At 46.0% G+C, this 21,901-nt stretch overlaps 1 protein-coding gene across 1 annotated transcript in view; it reads left to right on the forward strand.

Moving 5' to 3' along the window:
• Window positions 1–21,901, forward strand: part of LOC141258594 (dynein axonemal heavy chain 8-like) — a 415,976-nt gene that overhangs the window by 146,605 nt on the left and 247,470 nt on the right. The window contains exons 35-41 of the mRNA XM_073673563.1: window positions 8,516–8,677; window positions 8,873–9,097; window positions 11,194–11,366; window positions 15,024–15,202; window positions 15,907–16,094; window positions 16,179–16,265; window positions 16,600–16,707. Coding sequence (XP_073529664.1) covers window positions 8,516–8,677; window positions 8,873–9,097; window positions 11,194–11,366; window positions 15,024–15,202; window positions 15,907–16,094; window positions 16,179–16,265; window positions 16,600–16,707 — 1,122 coding nt within the window. The remainder of the gene's footprint in view (window positions 1–8,515; window positions 8,678–8,872; window positions 9,098–11,193; window positions 11,367–15,023; window positions 15,203–15,906; window positions 16,095–16,178; window positions 16,266–16,599; window positions 16,708–21,901) is intronic.

Below are 21,901 nucleotides of genomic sequence, written 5' to 3' on the forward strand. Positions count from 1 at the left end.
GAGTTACATCCTGTATTATCCTCCAGAGCTGCACTCACTATTCTGCTGGTGCAGTCACTGTGTACATACATTACATTACTGGTCCTGAGTTACCTCCTGTATTATACTCCAGAGCTGCACTCACTATTCTGCTTGTGCAGTCACTGTGTACATTCATTATATTACTGATCCTGAGTTACATCCTCTATTATACTCCAGAGCTGCACTCACTATTCTGCTGGTGCAGTCACTGTGTATATACATTACATTACTGATCCTGAGTTACATGCTGTATTATACTCCAGAGCTGCACTCACTATTCTGCTGGTGCAGTCACTGTGTACATACATTACATTATTGATCCTGAGTTACATCCTGTAGATCTTTTATTATAAAAATGAAAAACATAACAATAATAATAACAGAAACATAACAAAATTAATAACCAGAAAATAAACTATGTAATGAAACTGGTCCAGCCTCTCCCTCTCTCCTCACACACATATTATACATATATACACAATAATAACTACCTACACCATGACATCTGGTCCGGTTACCAAACAAATAATAACAATATAATAAACAATAACCGACAAATTATATACTAACTAATATATACATTTTTTTTTTTTATAAATAAAATAAATACTAACTATACAAATATATACAAAACAAAACAAAACCCCCCACACTCGAGCCCACCAGTCCCTCCCCGGCACTGACCTGAGAGCTGGTCCTGCGCCTCATGCCTCAGTCCATGTCCAACGTCCATAGGACAGATCAGGCAGTGCCAGTTTTTCACCCAAATAACCAGTGTCCCACAAGATGAACCCACCTCCCCCCTTTTCCCTCCACCCAACCTAACACCTACACCCAAACCCATATATACAATATATACAGAAACAAACAATACAATAACCACAACTGACAAAGCTCAAGTTCGGTTCCTGCAGCCCTACATCACTGTCTACTGATCAAAACAAAAATCTATGGTGTCAGCAGCAGCCCACCACCAGGAGAGGAGATGACCAGACTAGGGCACACTAAAAGAAAAGCCCCTCCAGAGGAGAGCGGCCCTCCGTGTACCCAGTCTCTCATACTCCAGAGAACGCACCTTCACCAGGTCACCGAGTATGGTCCTAAACATATCGTCCACTGGGAGGATTTTCTTCTGCGTCGATACTAAGCACCGTGCGTTCCACGTGTGATACCTAACCACTGCGCTAACTAGAAATAAGGTGCAGCGGTCCCGACCACCCTGGTCCCCGAATGCTCCATAGGCCCATTCCGCATAAGAGAGACCGGCCAGCCAGGGCCAGCCAATGGAGGCGCCCACTCTGTTGTACACCTCTGTGTTAAAGGGACAACGAAGCAGGAAGTAGTCCATGCTTTCAAGCATGGTACCACAATGCTCCCGAGGACAGTTCCTGTCCTCAGAGCTCCTACACTTCAGATTGTCCCTCACACACAGTTTCCCATGGAAGCAGCGCCAAGCCAAGTCCCAAAACTTCGAGGGGATCCTGATAGAATTCAAAAGATGCAGACCCACCCCAAGATCCCGACTTGGGCAATCCCTGAGCGCCAGAGGCCTCTGAAAATGGGTCAACAGAACCCTTTTGTCAAGGAGCTTCCTTGGCAGAGTCCTGACCTCCCACATTCCCAGACCCCAGCGGCGAATTACCTTCAGAACCACGGTAGCGTAAGCCGGGAGATGTCCATGCGGTGTGCGGAGATCCTTCACTTGCCCTCCTGTCTCCCATTCCTTGAAGAAAGGCTGAAACCATCCCTTACAGGAGAATACCCACGGAGGAGCCCTCTCTTTCCAGATGTTTGCAATATTCATCTTAATGAAGGTATTCACAAGGAGTACCACAGGGTTGACCATACCCAACCCTCCTAGTCTCCTCGTACGGTAAGTAACCTCCCTCTTGACCAGGTTCAGTCTATTCCCCCATAACAGTTGAAAGAACAAACTGTAGACCCGAGTCCAGAGAGGCTCTGGCAAGATGCACACACTGCCCAGATAGATCAGCAAAGGGAGCAGGTAAGTTTTGATCAGGTGTACCCTTTCCCTTAGGGTCAAAGACCAACCCTTCCATTGGTTCACCTTCTGAGTGGCGATCTCTAGCCTGCTGTCCCAATTTTGTTTGGGGTAATCCCCCTGGCCAAATTCGATGCCAAGAACTTTTGCAGAGACTTTGGGTTCTGGAAGGGTGTCCGGGAGATCAAAACCAGGATCTCCTCCTCCCAGCCAGAGACTCTCACACTTATCCCGGTTGATCTTAGACCCGGATGCCTCCGATTAGCGATTTACCTCTGACATCAGCCATTCTGCCTCCCCATCAGAGGAAACAAAAACGGTGACGTCATCGGCATACGCCACCACTCTCAGAGTGGCTTCCGGTGCTGCCCGGTCCATCCCGATCCCAGCCAACGGTCCACGCTCCACCCTCCTAAGAAGTGGGTCAATTGCAAACACGTACAGTAGCGGGCTCAAGGGACAACCCTGGCGAACACCACACCCAACCTCAAAAGAGCTGCCAATCCAACCGTTCACAAGCGGGAAACTCTCTGCCCCAGCGTACAAGGTCTTAAGCCAATCAACAAACCCCCCCGGCAGACCAGAGGTACTCATGATTAACCTGATCAAATGCTTTTGCCTGGTCCAATGACAGCATGTACCCCTTCCAGTGACCAGCCCTACCCTGCTCCACCGCCTCTCGGACACAGAGTACAGCACTAATTGTACTGCGGCCCGGAACAGAGCAATGCTGGGCCCCCGAAAGGAGCTGGGGTGCAAATTTCACCAGCCGATTAAACAGCACCTTTGCCAAAACCTTCCTGTCTGCATTGAGAAGCGCTATGGGACGCCAATTCTCAATGCAAGATGGGTCCTTACCCTTTGACAAGATGATCAGGGCAGACCTCCTCATTGACTTTGGCAGAGTGCCCGAGGAAAGACACTCATTGAATACCTCAGTCAAGAGGGGAACCAAGGCGTCCTTAAAGGTCTTATAGAATTCAGATGTTAAGCCATCCGGACTGGGAGATTTCTTCAGGGCAAGCCCTTCAATCGCCAACTTAACTTCCTCTTCCCTGATCATCTCTGTCAAAACGCCAAGAGAGGGGTCTACCCCTGGTTCAGGGATGGCTTCAGCCAGAAAAGCCGACATCTCATCCCAATCCAGATCCCTCTTCCCCAAGAGGTGCGAGTAGAAGGATCTGACGACCTCCAGGATCCCTGATCTGGATCTTTTCAGGAACCCCGCAGTGTCAACCAGTCCTGTAACAACTTTACTATTCACTGACATCTTGCAGTTTCTGTAAGGGTCGGGCGAGCGGTACTTCCCGTAATCCCTCTCAAAAACCAAAGATGCGTGTCTATCATACTGACACCTCATTAGCAAAGATTTCACTCTGGAGATCTCCTCGCGGCTACCTCCAGTTGAGACAAGATGCTCGAGTTTCCTCCTCAGGCCCTGATACAGGCGATACCTGTCCAGGCTCCTGAGGCTCGAGAGCTGGCGGAAGAATCTCACCACCCTTTTCTTAAACATCTCCCACCACTCTGACTTACTACTACAAAGATCCAGTAAGGGTACCTGGCTCTGAAGAAAATCCTCAAAGGACTGTCTTATCTCCTCTTCTTCCAAGACAGACTAATTGAGCCTCCAAATGCCTCTTCTCATCCGGGGGGTCTCTGTAACATTCAGGGAAAACAAAATCAAACAGTGATCGGAGAACTCCACCTCAACAACAGATACTGCTGAAGAGACGGCTTCCTCCTTTAAATAAAACCTGTCTATCCTGGACCTACAGTTACCTCTATGATAGGTGAACCCCTCGTGGCCTGGGGTGTGCCGGATGTGGACATCCACCAGGCGAGCCTCACTAGCTATACTATTAAGGGCGACGCTATCATAAGTCAGCTTGTCTCTGGAACCTCCTCTATCCCGGGGCCTCGTGACAGTGTTGAAGTCCCCTCCAAAGACGACCTGCCGACTCGTAAAAAGGTAGGGCTTGATCCTCGTAAAGAGACACTTCCGGTCCCACTTAGATTGGGGACCATAAATGTTAATGAGCCGAAGCTCCTGTCCCTTCATGAGTACATCTAATATCAGGCACCTCCCCATTTCTAACTCAATAACCCGTCGGCATTCTACCGGTGCGGTAAAAAGGACCGCCACTCCGCTGTACGGCTCGGCCGCAAGAGACCAATAGGAGGGCCCGAGTCTCCACTCCCTCTTAGCTATAAACACCTCTGCCATATTTGGCAGCCTGGTCTCTTGCAAAAAGAAAATGTCAGCTTCAACCCGGCTGAGAAAATCAAAGGCCGCAAATCTAGCCATATTTGACTTAATGCTGGCGACATTAATGGACGCCAGCGTCAACGGAGTGGGTACCGCCATCATTGGTGATTGAGTTAGATGGCTTTCTTCTTCCCACTCCCCTTATCCTCTGCCTCAGAGGATGAATCCTTCCCCCTCTTTAATGACACAGAGGTGTCCATTCCCACATTTTTCCTTCTTTTTTCGTCCTCGTCTCCAGACTCTGGGCCAGTCCCTCCCCCCAAGGACCTTGCATCCCCAGGAGAAGGAGACTCAGCGCCCCCTGTAAGCTCCGCTGAAGCCGGAACCTCACCCTCAGCCTCCTCCTCAGAGGAAGAGATGTTATCAAGGGCTTGGAACCGGTTAGAAAGACCAACCAGAGGGGAGTCGGTTTTACCTTCCTTAGGTACCTTGGTCAGAGCGGGAGAAGATGTTTTATCTCCCTTCTTTTTCTTCTTTTTGGTGCCGAGCTTACGCTTGTTCTCTAGCCACCGCTTATTATCCTCATCCATACTTTCATAATGGGAGGATTCTGAGGCAGAGGCGGTTTCCTCCCTGTGGATCCTCCTGACCTCCTCATCCAACTCATCATCCCTCGGGGCCTCAGCAGCAAGACTGGCATCCAGGACAGGGGCTGCCCCGGTAGTCTGGGGCTCGCCCCGCTCCCTCTCCTGTCTGCACTTGTCTAGACGCCTCAGCTGGGCAGGCGTCTTTTTATTGCTTTTCATCCCTGGCCCCTCAGCTCCCCCACCCCTGCTAGTCCCCTCCCCAGCAGAATAGGCCTCACGGCTTACTCCCACCGGGGTCTCGACCGCATTAGCAAAGGAGCGAGGTCAACGGCTGAATGGGTGACCTAACTCACCACACAGGTGGCATCTAATCTCCACACAAGAGGCGGCAAGATGGCCAACACCCCCACACAACGCGCATTTCTGCACTGTGCAGTTTGCATTGAAGTGTGTGGGGTCGCCGCACCTGTGACAGAGCTTCGGTTGCCCCTGGTAGAAGACCAGGATACGATCCCTACCCAGGAAGGCAGACGATGGAATGTGGGCAACCGTACCACCTGAACGCTTAAGTTTTACCATAAATGTCCAGGCCCCTGACCAGATACCAAACTCGTCGCGTTTTTTCTTTGGCATCTCCACCACCTCTCCATACTGACCAAGCCACGTCATGATGTCATAGCAAGAAAGCGACTCGTTACGAGTCATCACGGTCACTTTCTTGATCTGGTTTTGGCGAGACACTGCCTGAATGGCAAAGTCTCGCCAGCCGGGCTCTTTTTTTGCCAACTCATAATTCGCCCAGAAGAGCTCAAGCCCCTCCGGCCGAACAAAGCTGACATCAAACTCAGGCATGGAATAGGGATGTATCAAGGCGTAGATGTCAATCGCCTTGAAGCCCATCCTCAGCAGGAGCTCCACAACTTTAGACCTTGGCGGACATGCATCACTGCCCCTCCACCGAAGACGGACCACATTCCTACGCACACTGCCTGGCCCGGCTGTTGGGCGGGACCACACTGTATCTCCCCCTTTTTGCTCTCGGAAGGCCCCGAGGCCATGCCTCTCTATACAGAAGGATAGATCAACCTCTCGACCCTCTACCATTAGTGATCTCTCCCCCTTCTTTAGAGCCTCCAGAAGGCGCCGTTGCAACATGCCGTCCCCAAAGCCCGGAGACGAGGAAGAGGAGGATGCCTTATTTGCACCGGAGGTGACACTGGCATAACTCTGGACAGGTGTTGCCACCCCCGGGGGGGGGCAACCGGACCAGTGACCACATCAGCCCCAACAGTATCACCATTACCCACCTCCATCTCACCCTCCACCAAACCAGCAACCACACCACTAGACAATGAATTATCCTCATTCACCCCCACCACCACATTCATTCCTGCTGGACCAGTAACAATGGTGGATGACCTTTTGACCTCAGCATCAGGCACAAGGGGCTCAGTCACCTCCATAGAACTGGAGGCGACCTCACCCCCGGTCTTATGTGTGCCCTCCACATCATCGGTCGGTAATTTCCGCTGTTTGGCATTTGGTATAATGTGCCGCTGATCTTTAGCTGCTGTTAGGCGCCGCTGATCTTTAGCATCAGGATCTTCCGGACCAGCGACGCCAACACAAAATAGCACTTTCGTGGGAGGACCGGAACGCTCAGCCCCAACTGCCCCCTCACACTGCTGCCGCTTCTCAACTAAGTGATCAGCGGCAACAGCATTCAGAGGTGCCGAGGCTACCGGAGCTGCCCCCCGACATCGGGGTGCTCCCCCCTCCCACTGAGGAGCGCACCACAGTATCGTCGCCTGACCGAATGCTCGCCGCCAGGCCACCCTCACTGTCCAGCCTCTCGGCTGATGCACTTCCTGCTGCGTCCCCGCTACTACAAGCAGAGACGGAGCTCTGCGCCTCACTACCGCGCTGTGTAATCTCCCCGCGCCTTTGCACCGGATCCACAGCAGAACCCGGGCTGGGCTGGGCAACGGGGCTTATACAGCGAGCTGAGCCTGCCGCCGACTCAGGGAGTACAGGGAGGGGGGCATATACGTATCTTACCGCTTCCTGCAGCTTTGGCTTGGTCTTCTTTGCCTTTTTGTGGCCCCCAGGTGCCTCTTCTGGTAGATCATCACCAAGTTGGAAGTTTTGGCGGCACACTGGGGACTCAAGGAGCTTAATCTCCGCCATTAGCGCCCCTCCCTGGTCGCTGCTGTCACTGTCCTCCCCAGAGTCGACAGAACTGCGACCGGATGTCACTGTCGCCTGTCCTGCAGGGAGCTCGCTGCACGTGGCCTGCGGGTGACTTTGCAGGCTGCCAGGTGGGGCTTCCTGCTGGTCATCATCACTCTCATCATCCACCTGGCTCTCAGGCTGCAGCCTCATCTGCCTTTGCTCACTGGTATCAGCCATTTCTCTAAAGCGGTCTTCATTTATACGTTTTTCTTTGAATGGACCACTCTGCTCCCTGATGGTGGCTTTCCTAAGTTCCAGGAGATGAATTTCACTGCTCAGTCTTTTTACCTCGGCTTGGAGATTGGACTTCCTTGGTTTGGAGGCCCCTGCAGCTTTTGCGCTTGTGCAGCGCAGCTCCTCCCGGAGCCTCCTGATGAGCTTACTGGCATCTTCATACTCACGGAGGTGGATCATGACCCGGGAGGCATAGGTGGACACAGACTCCCGGGGTCCCTGCAGCGCCCACCCCCCCTTAGGGAGGTCGGCCTCACCTCCGTGAGCACTCAGCTTTCCTCCGGAAGGAGCGCCAACATGCACGCCGCTGTCAGGCTTTTCCTCCATACTGGAAGCCTTGCGGCTTCTAGGGGTCTCCATAATCCCGGGGGGAGTAGGAGCCACATTGCTGCGACTCCTGGTGGAGTGTCTCACCCCCGAGTCCTCTGATGTGCAGGCCGGTTGCTATGTTTCTTCTGCCCCCCGCCGGCCTGGTGCGGGAAGCAGAAGCCTGGGACTTGGCTCCATCACTCATCCCAGAAACCCGCTCCCTCCCTGGGAAAGAGAGAGAGCAGGTCCCCAGGTGGAGAGGTGTTGGTTTCTCAGAGATCAGGAGCTCACAGCAGGATCTGCAGCCACCACACCCGTAATCACCACACTGACTAGCAGCTGATCAGAGCTGCACCCAGTATGCTGCTGGTGGAGTCACTGTGTACATACATTACATTACTGATCCTGAGTTACATCCTGTATTATTCCCCAGAGCTGCACTCACTATTCTGCTGGTGCAGTCACTGTGTACATACATTACATTACTGATCCTGAGTTACATCCAGTATTATTCCCCAGAGCTGCACTCACTATTCTGCTGGTGCAGTCACTGTGTACATACATTACATTACTGATCCTGAGTTACCTCCTGTATTATACTCCAGAGCTGCACTCTCTATTCTGCTGGTGCAGTCACTGTGTACATACATTACATTACTGATCCTGAGTTACATCCTGTATTATACTCCAGAGCTACACTCACTTTTCTGCTGGTGCAGTCACTGTGTACATACATTACATTACTGATCCTGAGTTACCTCCTGTATTATACTCCAGAGCTGCACTCACTATTCTGCTGGTGCAGTCACATCACATTACTGACCCTGCACTGATTCTCGGTTACATCTGCACACTTATGTACTGTGTATAAAGACTTATCTTTTAGTTAGGTAACAGTAGGTGACAGCAGGTGTTTTTCAGTTGCATCTTCCGGTTCGGGCGCAGAGTCCAGTTGAATGTTGGTTGGGGGATCTTCTTCTCATGCAGCAGAGTTCATTAAATGGAGTCATCCGATCAGTATGCCAGCAGATGAATGATGATGGATTTCAGCTTCTCAACTTTTTTCATAACCTTCCAGTGCAGGTAAATGCGTTTCCATCCTTTATCTTACTGACTTGTCTGCTGAATCCTCTCTGCAGAGTGTGTTCTGGTGATCGGTCTGCGGTCCCTATCACCGTCTTGCCCTGATGATTAGTAATCCACAGTCGCCCTGCCTGGTGCAGTGTATGTGATTCCTGCTCCTCCCTGCACATAGAGATCACAATGTGTGTGTTACAGGTCTGCATTGTAAGCCTTCAGATATCATGGACACACGACACTGAAGAGGCTTTGTGCGCCTCTGCCGAAGACAAAAAAATCATGCAGAGCACCAACAAGAAGTTTTTAGAAATCCTAAATGAATTAATACGTCAGACAGTCCGCAACATGAAGAAGTATGAAAGAATGAAGATTGAAAGTCTGATCACAACTCACTTACACCAGAGAGACGTCTTCAATGGCCTGGTAATGTGATATAATGATGTGGTATATAGTGTCTGGATGTGAGTTATATACAGGAGCTCTATAGTAATGTGGAATATAGTGTCTGGATGTGAGTTATATACAGGGCCCTATAGTAATGTGGTATATAGTGTCTGGATGTGTGGTGTATACAGGGCCCTATAGTAATGTGGTATATAGTGTCTGGATGTGTGGTGTATACAGGGCCCTATAGTAATGTGGAATATAGTGTCTGGATGTGTGGTGTATACAGGGCCCTATAGTAATGTGGGATATAGTGGTACAGTAGTGACCAAAAGTTTAGCATTTTTGTTTACTTCTGTCTGGTTGTTGTGATGCAATTTTCCTGGTGATGAATTGAAAGTGCATAAAGTTGTCATCATACAAGACCTTAATTTGAGCCAAAATGCTTTTGAATCTACAACCCCTGGCAAAAATTATGGCTCACCATTCACCATTCGTTCATTTGTTTTGTTGTACATTTCCTGTTTTGTAGACATATTGCTTTAAGTTTCCGGTCTTGACACTTTGATGTCTTCCTTGGTCTACCAGTATGTTTGCCTTTAACAACCTTCCCATGTTGTTTGTATTTGGTCCAGATTTTAGACACAGCTGACTGTGAACAACCAACATCTTTTGCAACATTGCGTGATGATTTACCTTCTTTTAAGAGTTTGATAATCCTCTCCTTTGTTTCAATTGACATCTTGGAGCAGTGATTCATGTCAGTCCACTTGGTGCAACAGCTCTCCAAGGTGTGATTACTCCTTTTTAGATGCAAATTAACGAGCAGATCTATTTTGACGCATGTGTTTGTTTTGGAAATTAAAATTTACAGGGTGATTCCATAATTTTTTCCCTCTGCTTGGTCTGAAAAAAATTACCCTTACTGAGTACCACATTTTTTAACGTGATTTATTTTAGTGTTTCTTAAAGCTCTAAAGTTGCCATTTGAAATGACTTTAGTTTTGTGCCATGTCTGCGATCTGCTTTTTTTCAACAATATTAAACAACTAAACGAACATCCTCCGAGCCCGGTGATTCCATAATTTTTGCCAGGGGTTGTATGTATGGTCATTTAATTAAAGAAAACTGACTGCCAAAAGTTTTGCATCTTCTATTTATTGCTCCCAACGTAGAGAGTAATTCATTGCTTACAATGCCAATACTTAGTATTTTGTAGCATAACCTCTTGCTTTAATTGCTGCAGCATACAGACGGGGCATTGAAGCCACTCAGGTATTCAAGACATCTTGAGGGATCTTGCACCATTCCATTTGCAAATCTGCATACAATTCATCTTTATTGCTATAGCTTTGGGTCCCAACTCATCGCCTAACTTATCCCAAAGGTGCTCTATAGGGTTTACATCAGGTGATTGGCTTGACAATTGCAACAGGCGAACATTTTTCTTTGCTAACCAATTTTCGATAAAATTGGATGTGTGCTTAGGATCATTTATTGTCTTGCTGGAATTTCCATCCCCTGACTACTTTGGTTTTACCATGTGGCAACATTACATTCTCCAGTATATCCTTGTACCTGGTAGAATTCACATTTCCATCAATTCTATGCAGAGGGCCATTGGCAGATGCAGAAAAGCTGCCCCAAACCATGACATTGCCTCCACCATGATTCACTGTAGGTGTGTGGTACTTGCAGCATTACTTTTTCCAATTGGCGGTATATATAGTGCTGCCATCACTACCAAACAGACCACAACACCTTAGAGCAATCTGTCTCTTTTCTATTGTATTTTGACAAATTCAAGTCGGACCTTCCGGTTCTTGTCGGAGATGAAAGGCTTCTTGACTGGACCTCGTGCAAATGTTGAAAACTAACTCATAAAACAATTTTCAAACACTATTTTCCTAAGAGCTGACAATCATTTGCTTCTGGTTTTAGTAAAATCACCAGGGAAATGGCATCATAACAACCAGACAGAAGTAATTCCAGTTTTCCAACAAAAAAAAAATAAATATGCAGAACTTTTGGTTGCTACTGTTATATTCTGAGAAAGCAGGAGGAGCGTGTATCCTTGTTTTGTTGCTGTAAATCATTTCTCTGTTTGTGGATTCATTGCTCTTATTTCATTACAGGTGAAGTTGCACATCCGATCAGCCGAAGACTTTGAGTGGCGGAAGCAGAGCCGCTTCTACTTCAAGGGTTATCTGGACAAAGTGCTCGTGTCCATCACAGATGTGGACTTTGTGTATCAGAATGAATTTCTGGGCTGCACTGACCGTCTTGTCGTCACACAGCTCACTGATCGGTATGTTCACCATTTGGCTGTCATTGGCACAAGTACAATGTGCTTTAAGGTCAGGTTCACACCACGTGAACTGTGTTAAAAAAAAAAAAGACCGGTAAAAGTTTTGAGCAACTTTTTGACGAGGATTTTGGGTCAGAACTCTTTCAGCGGCATTCACATTTTACAGTCATATCTTTGTACTTGTCAGGATTTTCATTAACATTTTTTGAAAACTACGAAAACCTACAAAAAGCTCCTAATCAATGTCCCGACACCCGAGAAGGGAAGGGGTAGAGAGGTGTGACCAATTCACCAAAGTATGTGTGGAGGGCACCGCTCTCCACCAGAAAACAGCCAAAATTACAGCTATTAATGCAAAATCAGTAGAATTTTATTATACACAATGTAATATATAATATACAATTATACAGGACAATACATAAGTGGCTAAAGTGAGGGGAAGAATAGAGGGTAAGATCACAAAATACCCAAAAAAGGAAGGAAACCCTGAACCTGACTGCAGAAAAATCCTGATATACTACTGTATATGTACAATCATGCCATAGAATCTCCATTAGATTAGTTGTGAAAATACATATATGATGGATATGGCAATCGCTATGAATAGTGCTGCCAACAGGTAAACGTGGTTTTCAAAAAATACATAAGTAACTGCAATATGCAAAGATATGGGAATGTCCAGCGTTACCTTGAGACATTGTGGTCACAGAATAAGGAAAGTCTGCAGCAGGGGCAAAAAGCGCGCCTCGACGCGCGTTTCACCTGCGTGGCTTCGTCAGTTTTTTGAAAACTACTATGACTGCACTTTGCTACTGCGTCCCCATAAAACTAGTGTCTGGGATTACACATTGTAGATTTGTTTTAGAATTTCTCTTGAATCTGATCAGATATGATCACAAATCTGCTTATCAGATGGTCCGGAGAAGTGAGATAAGAGTTACAGAGAACAAGCTCACTGACAGACCACTAGATGTGGATGTAAGAAAACTCTACAAAGTCAACACTCTATTATAAGAAAGTGTTTTACCCGAAAATATGTCTTTTAACCCCTTCTTGTCACGGCCATTTTTCAAGATGTCATCCACTGTTTTCAAGACAGAACTTTATATTTCTGTCAACAAAGCTGGATGAGTTGTAGTTTTGTTTGCTACTAGTTAATTTTCCATAAAAGTTATATATGGGATGGAACATATAAAAAACCCCATTCAGTCATTGATGCTCTTGTTGTGTTTTTAAAGATTTCACTATGTACTGTGAATGACGTAGTAACTCTATATTGTAGGTGAATACGATTATGGCAACACTAAATATGTGAAGTTTTCTTTTTTAGATTTTATGGCTTTTAAAAATTAACACAAAAAACTGGCCATAGTTCAGGATGTGCAGCACGGACCACAGGGGTTGGTGCAGCGAAGTTCAGGTTGCACCTATAGCAGCAGAGATGGATATGTTGGTCTGCTCCTGGAGCAGTAGAGCTAGATATGTTGGCCGGCTCCTGGAGCAGTAGAGCTGGATATGTTGGTCTGCTCCTGGAGCAGTAGAGCTAGATATGTTGGCCGGCTCCTGGAGCAGTAGAGCTGGATATGTTGGTCTGCTCCTGGAGCAGTAGAGCTAGATATGTTGGTCGGCTCCTGGAGCAGTAGAGCTGGATATGTTGGTCTTTTCCTGGAGCAGTAGAGCTGGATATGTTGGTCTTTTCCTGGAGCAGTAGAGCTGGATATGTTGGTCTTTTCTTGGAGCAGTAGAGCTAGATATGTTGGTCTGCTCCTGGAGCAGTAGAGCTGTATATGTTGGCCGGCTCCTGGAGCAGTAGAGCTGCATATGTTGGTCGGCTCCTGGAGCAGTAGAGCTGCATATGTTGGCCGGCTCCTGGAGCAGTAGAGCTGGATATGTTGGTCTGCTCCTGGAGCAGTAGAGCTAGATATGTTGGTCGGCTCCTGGAGCAGTAGAGCTGGATATGTTGGCCGGCTCCTGGAGCAGTAGAGCTGCATATGTTGGCCGGCTCCTGGAGCAGTAGAGCTGCATATGTTGGCCGGCTCCTGGAGCAGTAGAGCTGGATATGTTGGTCTGCTCCTGGAGCAGTAGAGCTAGATATGTTGGTCGGCTCCTGGAGCAGTAGAGCTGGATATGTTGGCCGGCTTCTGGAGCAGTAGAGCTGCATATGTTGGTCTGCTGCTGGAGCAGTAGAGCTGGATATGTTGGTCTGCTCCTGGAGCAGTAGAGCTAGATATGTTGGCCGGCTCCTGGAGCAGTAGAGCTGCATATGTTGGCCGGCTCCTGGAGCAGTAGAGCTGGATATGTTGGTCTGCTCCTGGAGCAGTAGAGCTAGATATGTTGGTCGGCTCCTGGAGCAGTAGAGCTGGATATGTTGGCCGGCTTCTGGAGCAGTAGAGCTGCATATGTTGGTCTGGTGCTGGAGCAGCAGAGCTGGATATGTTGGAACGTTAGCATTGGTTATGCTGAACAGCACCTTAAACATTCAATGTCAGAGCGGAGTATGTAGGACGGCACTTTGGAACAGCAGGGTCAAGTGGTTTTAACAGAGCTGAGTTTTTCTGGAGACACACTTAAGCTTGGATGTACCAGCGATACGACAGACCTGGGTTGTCAAGAGATAAATAGATGTAGCAGAGCCCAGTGGAAAGTTAGAGCTGGATTAGTTTGGAGACAAACTTGTACCAGAGAACAACAATGAGTAAGAGGCATCCCACCTAGGACAGTCCAAAAAGTCCTAGAGCCGAGCGAGCAGCTGCCAGGGATGGAGGGCTCAGAGCCCGGCACTAGAGCTGGGACAGGGGAGGAACTCACTTTCTTCTGACTTTTAAAGTGTTACTGTTTGGATATTAAGACTCTGGTCCATTGAGCGTTGTTTCTAAGCGCTAAGGTTTTGTGATATTGATATTTATATGGAGTTGTGGTCCAATAATATTTACAGGATACCGTGTGAGTATAATGTTGTTAATAAAATATACAAGTATTTATCTCATATGGTGATTGGCAAAATGAAAAAAATTCAATTCTGTTTTTCCAGCTCAGCTTTTTGCCCCAAAACATGCTATAAAAAGTGACCAAAACATTGTATGTACCCCCCAAAATGGTATCAATAATATCAGCCGACACAAAAAAATAACACGCCCTCACTCAAGTCTATTGCAGCAAAAATAAAAAAAAAATCAGAAAATGGCGACACAAACCAACATTTTATTTTGCAAATCTCTTTTTTTGTATCTCCAAAAATATTTTAAGATGAATTTTTGATATTGCTGTAATTGTACAAAACAGTGGTGTAATTGCATGTTCTTCTCCATTTCACCGCACATGGAATTTTTTCTTGTTTTTGACTACGTTATCTGGTAGAGCATCGACATTCAAAAACTACTACTCTACCCACAACTCTACCCACAAAAAAAACAAGCCCTCGTACGGCGGTGTCAGTGGAAAAAAAAATAAAAAGACTATGACTATTGGAAGGATGGGAGAAAAATGAAAAATCGCCTGGTTTTAAAGGAGTTAAGGATTCCTCTTGGGTGAATTGTCTGTATTTCTGGTCTGTGCCTATTATAAAGAGCGTGTTTGCAGAGATTTGACTGCACAGGGTCTATAAAGCAGATAGAAGATGATTAATGTGAGACTGTCGCCTCCTTCTGCCCTTTGCAGGTGTTACATCGCGCTGGCTCATGCTGTAGCAATGAACATGGGAGGATCTGTGGTCGGTCCGGCCGCAACTGGGAAGACCGAAACTGTGAAGGACATGGCAAAAGCTTTGGGGAAATACGTGTTGGTGTTCAACTGTTCTGATCAGATGGACTTCAGGGGGCTAGGAAGAATATTTAAAGGTAACAGAAGTTGGTCGCACTTCAATATTTAAAGGTAACAGAAGTTGGTCGCACTTCAATATTTAAAGGTAACAGAAGTTGGTCGCACTTCAATATTTAAAGGTAACAGAAGTTGGTCGCACTTCAATATTTAAAGGTAACAGAAGTTGGTCGCACTTCTTAGGTACAGACCTGGATTCCTGACTTGAAAAAATGCATATAAAGCTTTCCTAGTCTACTCTCACTTTTTTTTTTTTTACTACGGCTGGGGTTTTGTACCCCCCCACCCATAACCAAATAATTGCTGGAGTAAGATGCTTACCTTTTAATTAATTTTACACATTTTTCAACTACCGTGCACCATTGCGAGAAACGTTACACTAGCCGTGGGCTGGAGCACGGTCCCTATCATAATTTACACCACATTTGTCAAGCATTGCTCACACCAAGGCGCAGCTGACCTGAACTAGGAAAGAATTAGAAAAGTTGCTAAAAAATTCCAAGTTTCATTTTGGCTTTTTAAATACTGTAAAGTCCAAGAGTCTTCAAAATTGATGCAGAGAAAGGAAAGAAAAAAAAATAGAGACATTCTCTACATCTTGTTTTTGCACCAATTTCTCTTGAATAATCGCTTTTATTAAAATATTTGCATTATTGCATTTTTTTTGGCATGTGATTCACAGTCATCAGTTGCAGATATTTCCCTTTTTTTTCTCCGTTTTCAGGCCTTGCTCATTCAGGGTCCTGGGGCTGTTTTGATGAATTCAACCGTATGGATTTCCAGGTGTTGTCAGTGGCTGCGCATCAAATGAATATTGTCCTTACTGCACGAAAAGAATTAAGAAAAGAGTTTATTTTCAGTGATGGGGACATCGTCAACCTAAATCCAGAATGTGGATTATTTTTGACCATGGTAATTTTTTTTTGCACTTTTATCGTTTTGTGAACTATCCAATGATTGGGAACTCGGCCAAACTGCATGTTTGTGTCCCCCTAGAATCCAGGATATGGCGGCCGACAGGAGCTCCCCGAGAACCTGAAAATACAGTTTAGAACAGTTTCTATGATGGTACCTGACAGACAGGTGATTGTGCAGAATAATGTAATGACTTCTGCTCATTCATGTCATTGGGGACACAGAAAACACAAATATCAGCCTCTGTTACTGAGTAGGAACAATGCAGACCTGATGGTGTTTCCTACACGGCTAAAGCAACAAAAATCCTATAGGAAAAGGGGGGAACTGTTGGGGTGAAACACAAACTGATGGATTCCTTGATCTGATTTACTGAAGCTCATGACCCCCTGCCTTCATATATCTGAATAGTCTCCATTATAGTTAACCAGTCATCCTTTACCATTTCTGAAGATTTTCTTCTTTATTTTAGATGTACTAAGTTTTAGTTCTGCTCTTTTAGATGATATTGAGAGCAAAGCTCGCCAGTTATGGGTTTCTGCACAACGTGTTCTTGTCTCAGAAATGTCATGCCCTGTATAATCTTTGTGAAGAACAGCTGTCGAAACAGGTAATACCGCGTGTGTGTGTTTGTGTGGATGTAAATGTATAATGTATGGCTGGCCTTAGGGTAATGAGTTTTCTGGGCCTGTAAACCAGTCATCATGGGGAGTGCAAGACGTGAGATTTCTTAAGCTATAAGCTTTTCATTACTAGGTTTTATGATGGGGGTCACTGTATACTTATGGAGATTTTTCTTTTACATATACTGTACGCAAAATATATCGACCACTGCAGTGTGATAAAACAAAGCCTTACCCCAAGCTTTGTTTTATTACAGGTTTCAAAGGTTTTTATATGAACTCCTTAATGAGTATGTGACCTTGGCTTCTGTGCACTGAACCCAGGACTTGCTCTCTTAGGGCTCGCTCCCACTTGCGCTGCAATCGGACGAGTGTAAAATGGTAAAAATCGGATTGCACTTGCCCCAATGTTACCCTATGGTGCTGCTCACATCTGCAATTATTATCTCATTCTGATTCAGCATGCTGCGATTGCATCCCTGAATCAGATCGCACACACCCATATAAGCAGCGCTATTCCCGCCGGCGGGGGCAATGGAGGAGATGGAGAAATGATGAATTCCTCCGTCTCCTCCACAGCGGTGCTCCGATCCTCTCATGACACTCAGCAGAGAGGGAGCCGAGTGTCATTAAGCATATTGCATCCCATGCTCTCCCATCGGATGTGATATGCTAGCGGGACCCCGGCCTAATGTGGATTTTCATGGAAACAGGGAGGGAAAGAGAGTCTGTAAATCCTCTGTCCAGAGATCCTCGCAGGGAGTCACCCTGGCTCGGGGGTCGGTGCAATGAAGAGAAAAGAGGAAAATCTCCAGCGTAGGATAAAGTTAAAACATACTAATTTTATTGAGTCCAAGATAAAAAAAAAATCTTTGAGTTCATCCGAGAAATACAAGCATCACAATCAATCTGATCCAGTGAGGAATTACATCAGTCAAACCGACGCGTTTCGAACTCAGACGAGTCTTATTCATGATCTATAGTCAAAAAGAGGCAACTCACATATATAGGGTTAGTAAGCCGCCATCCAGAAACAGGTGCACTCATTAGTGAATGAAATAACAAGCTGTCTAAACGGGAGGAAAGGGGTTTTAAATATCGAGTATCTCCCCCCGTGTTTAGCGGCAAAATGCTTTGAAACCGCAGAGATATTAGTCGCAGAGGTGCCGGTAGTGTCAGAAATATGTCTTTAAGAGGACCTGTAGTACATCCTACATATTGGATTTTACATATCGCACATTCTATTAAATAAACCACAGAGGTCGTATTGCAGTTTATGAAACTCTTAATAGAATATTCAGGTCCATAGGTTGAAGATACAAAGGTTGGGGAAACATTTGCATAATTGCAGGACTTACAAATATTATGACCACATCTAAAAAAGCCTTTTGTAGATAACCATGTGCCTGTATTGTTAGCAGGTAATGATTTATCCATACAATAGCTGGGTGAAAGAATATTACCCAAAGTACAGGCTTTTTTTTTTAGCTACAAATCTTCTATCCGTGTTCTGTAAAAATTTGTGCCAGTTTAATATCATGATTCAGCATAGGAAGGAATCTTTTAATAATTGAAATTATTTCATGGAATTCAGCGCTAGATTGTGTGGAGAATCTATATATATAATCGTCTTATCCCGTCTGTCTGTATGTCTGTCTGTCCAGGAAATCCCGCGTCGCTCATATCGGCCGCGACCAATCAGCACAGCGGTGTTTAAATGTGGAGCCAAGATCGGTGATTGGTCGCGGCCGATATTTAAATTTGGCGCCCAAATCGGTGATTGGTCGCGGCCAGCGCCAGCGACCAATCAGCGATTTTTAACACAAATGTCCGGCCCTTTGTAACACCATGCGGATACTGAGGGGACATCAGCAGTTAGGGTGGGAAGGGAGGACCAGGGAGCGGCGCTGCGGGTCGGGATACTTCTGCTGCGAGCAGTCGCTCATGTCCCAGGTTCTCGAAGCGGAAGTACCCGCACAGGCAGCGGCGCTCCCCGGTCCTCACTAATACGATTCCGCTGCCCGCTCCTCACCAATACGATTCGCTGATTGGTCGCGTGCGGAGAGCGCGACCAATCAGTCATCTTGGCGCTAAAGTTAAACTCCGCTCCGCTGATTGGTCGCGGCCGCTGCCCGCGACCAATCACCGATTTGGGCGCCAAATTTAAATATCGGCCGCGACCAATCAGTACAGCGGTGTTTAAATGTGGAGCCAAGATCGGTGATTGGTCGCTGCCGATATTTAAATTTGGCGCCCAAATCGGTGATTGGTCGCGGGCAGCACCAGCGACCAATCAGCAATTTTTAACACAAATGTCCGAACCTTTGTAACACCATGCGGATACTGTGGGGAGATCAGCGGTTAGGGTGTGAAGGGAGGACCGGGGAGCGGCGCTGCGGGTCGGGATACTTCTGCTGCGAGCAGTCGCTCATGTCCCGGGTTCTAGCAGCGGAAGTAGCCGCACAGGCAGCGGCGCTCCCCAGTCCTCACTAATACGATTCCGCTCCCCGCTCCTCACCAATACGATTCGCTGATTGGTCGCGCTCTCCGCACGCGACCAATCAGTGATCTTGGCGCTAAAGTTTAACACCGCTCTGCTGATTGGTCGCGGCCGCTGCCCGCGACCAATCACTGATTTGGGCGCCACATTTAAATAGCGGCCGCTACCAATCACCGATCTTGCCGCTTCATTTAAACACTGCTGTGCTAATTGGTCGCGGACCCCAGCCGCGACCAATCAGCGATTCTGGTGCCAAATTTAAACCTCGCTCTGCTGATTGGTCGTGGTCGCCGGCTGTGACCAATCAGCAGTATTGTCGCCAAATTTAAACACCTCTTTGCTGATTGGTCGCGGTCGCGACTAATCAGCGATTTTGGTGGGAAATTTAAACACGCTCTCCATTCCTCACTAACACGGTTCACTGATTGGTCGCGGCCGCCGCCCGCGACCAATCAGCGATTTGGGCGCCAAATTTAAACGCCGCTCTGCTAATTGCGCCCCTTCGGCCGCATACCTATTCTAGAATACCCGATGCGTTCGAATCGGGCCACCATCTAGTGTAATATAAGCGTGTTGTTTCGGATACTCCATAAGTTCTGCTCCATTCTTATTGTTCTTGTTATTTTTATATTTATCCTTGTTCTTATTAATAGTTCTATTAGTATTCAAAAGATCCTCCCTTTTCATGTTATCCACAATTGACTCAGCTGGTAGGAGAGTCCATTCTGGGTATCCGCGTTCCCTCAGTCTGTTTTTAGTGGTGTGGAGTTCAGTTTCATAGAAATCTCTTAGTTGTGCAGTATCTCTTCATCCTGACCAGTTCCCCTACGGGGATGTTTCTAATTGTCTGCATGGGATGACAGGAATGTGCTTCCAAAATAGAGTTAGATTCTGCAGGTTTTCTGTAGGTCATTGTAAAAACCTTGTTGTATTTATTATCGCCTCTCAGGGTTATATCCAAAAAATACAATTGTTGCTTCAGCAGAGAAATGAGTGAATTTTAAGTTATAATTGTTTTTATTGATGTAAGACATAAAATTATTTATTTCTGTTTCCCCTCCATTCCAAATCAGTATTGTATCCGTCTATGTAGCGTCCATAAAAAACTATATGCTCTGAAAAACGATTTCTATCAGTAAAAATATATTCTTCTTCCCATATGGCCACTACTATATTAGCTAAAGAGGAGGAGAATGTACCCCCCATGCTCACACCTTGCTTTTGTAGATAAAATAATTTATCAAAAGTAAAATAATTATGGTTTAGCGGAAAAGTGACAGCCATAGTAATAAATTGTTGAATAGCAATCGAATATGTACTGTATTTATATAGAAAAATGTCTAAGCATTTGAAGGATTTGTGGAATTGAAGGATATAGACTGACAATATCACAGCTAAGCCGTCTATATTGGGGTTTCCATGATTGATTAGAAAGCGCGTTGAGAATCGATTTGGTATCCTCGATGTGGCCAGGGATAAAACTAATACCCATTTTCCCAGCCTTTCCAACATTGAACCTATGCCTGATATAATTGGCCTAAAAGGTGGGGGAAAGACCTCCTTATGGACTTTCGGAAGAGCATGGTAAATAGGGATTATCGGATTTTCCACGTAAAGATATTCAGAAAGTTTGGTGTCTATTGCGCCTAAATATATACCTTCACTTAATAATTTACTCAATTCTTGTTGGAAGGCTAAAGTAGGATCCCCCCCCCCCCTAAGTTTGATAAAAGTATTATCATCATTAAGAACCTTTTGATTTTCTTGGAGGTATAAGGAGGTATTGAGGACAACTATCCCACCTCCCTTGTTTGCCTTCTTGATCATTAGATCTTTATTCTTGGTAAGATTGTCTAAAGCCAATTTTTCCCCTATAGTAAGGTTAGAAATTAAATGATGACTAGAATAGTCCAATTTAACCAATTCTTCCTCTATGCGTTCTTGGAAGAGATCCAACACTTGTGGTCTTGACTGTACTGGATTAAAAAAAAAGGGGGTTATACTGTAGAAATGTATCATTACGAGTACTAGATGAAACAATCGACTCCACCTCTAAATTGTGAAGAGCTGTGAGATGTAATAATTCCTGAAATGAAAAAATATCGTTAGACGGACACAGTGTAGATCTGGAGTCCTGGTCCTGGACATTGAAAAGGTCTTTCTGGGGAGAGAGTGTCAATCAAAAAGTGACATTTTAAAGTTAAGTTCCTCGCAAATTTATTTACGTCCAGCAGGGTTTTAGAAATGTCAAATTTGGTATCTGGAGCGAAACCCAAGCCTTTAGAAAGAAGTGAAATCTGATCTTCAGAAAGAATGTAGCTGGAAAGGTTCCAGACAGGGCAGGTTAGTAGCGATTTTTGTTTCTCTGTGGATATCTTTTTGCCGCGGTGTTTTCTTCCTGCCCTTCTCTTGCGTTTTTTTTTTAAGTCTGATGTGAGGAGGGCTTAGGCTGTATATTATCTTGACGTAGGAGAGGAGGAAAATCCGAGCTGTCATCTGAAGAATATAAATTAGATGATCCGGTTGAAAGATTTAGGCTGGTATTTGAGAAACTGACTCTCCGTCCCAGTTTTTTTCCTGCATAGCCGTGCGATACACCAGGTTTTAATATAGATCTCCTGGATTTAACAGTATTCCAGGAATAGACTTTATTCTGTTTATAGTCCATCATATCCCGTTCA

This window comes from Phyllobates terribilis, unplaced genomic scaffold (genome assembly GCF_046119375.1).
Source record: "Phyllobates terribilis strain yellow unplaced genomic scaffold, ASM4611937v1 Scaffold_3__8_contigs__length_932513732, whole genome shotgun sequence".
NCBI lineage: Eukaryota > Metazoa > Chordata > Amphibia > Anura > Dendrobatidae > Phyllobates > Phyllobates terribilis.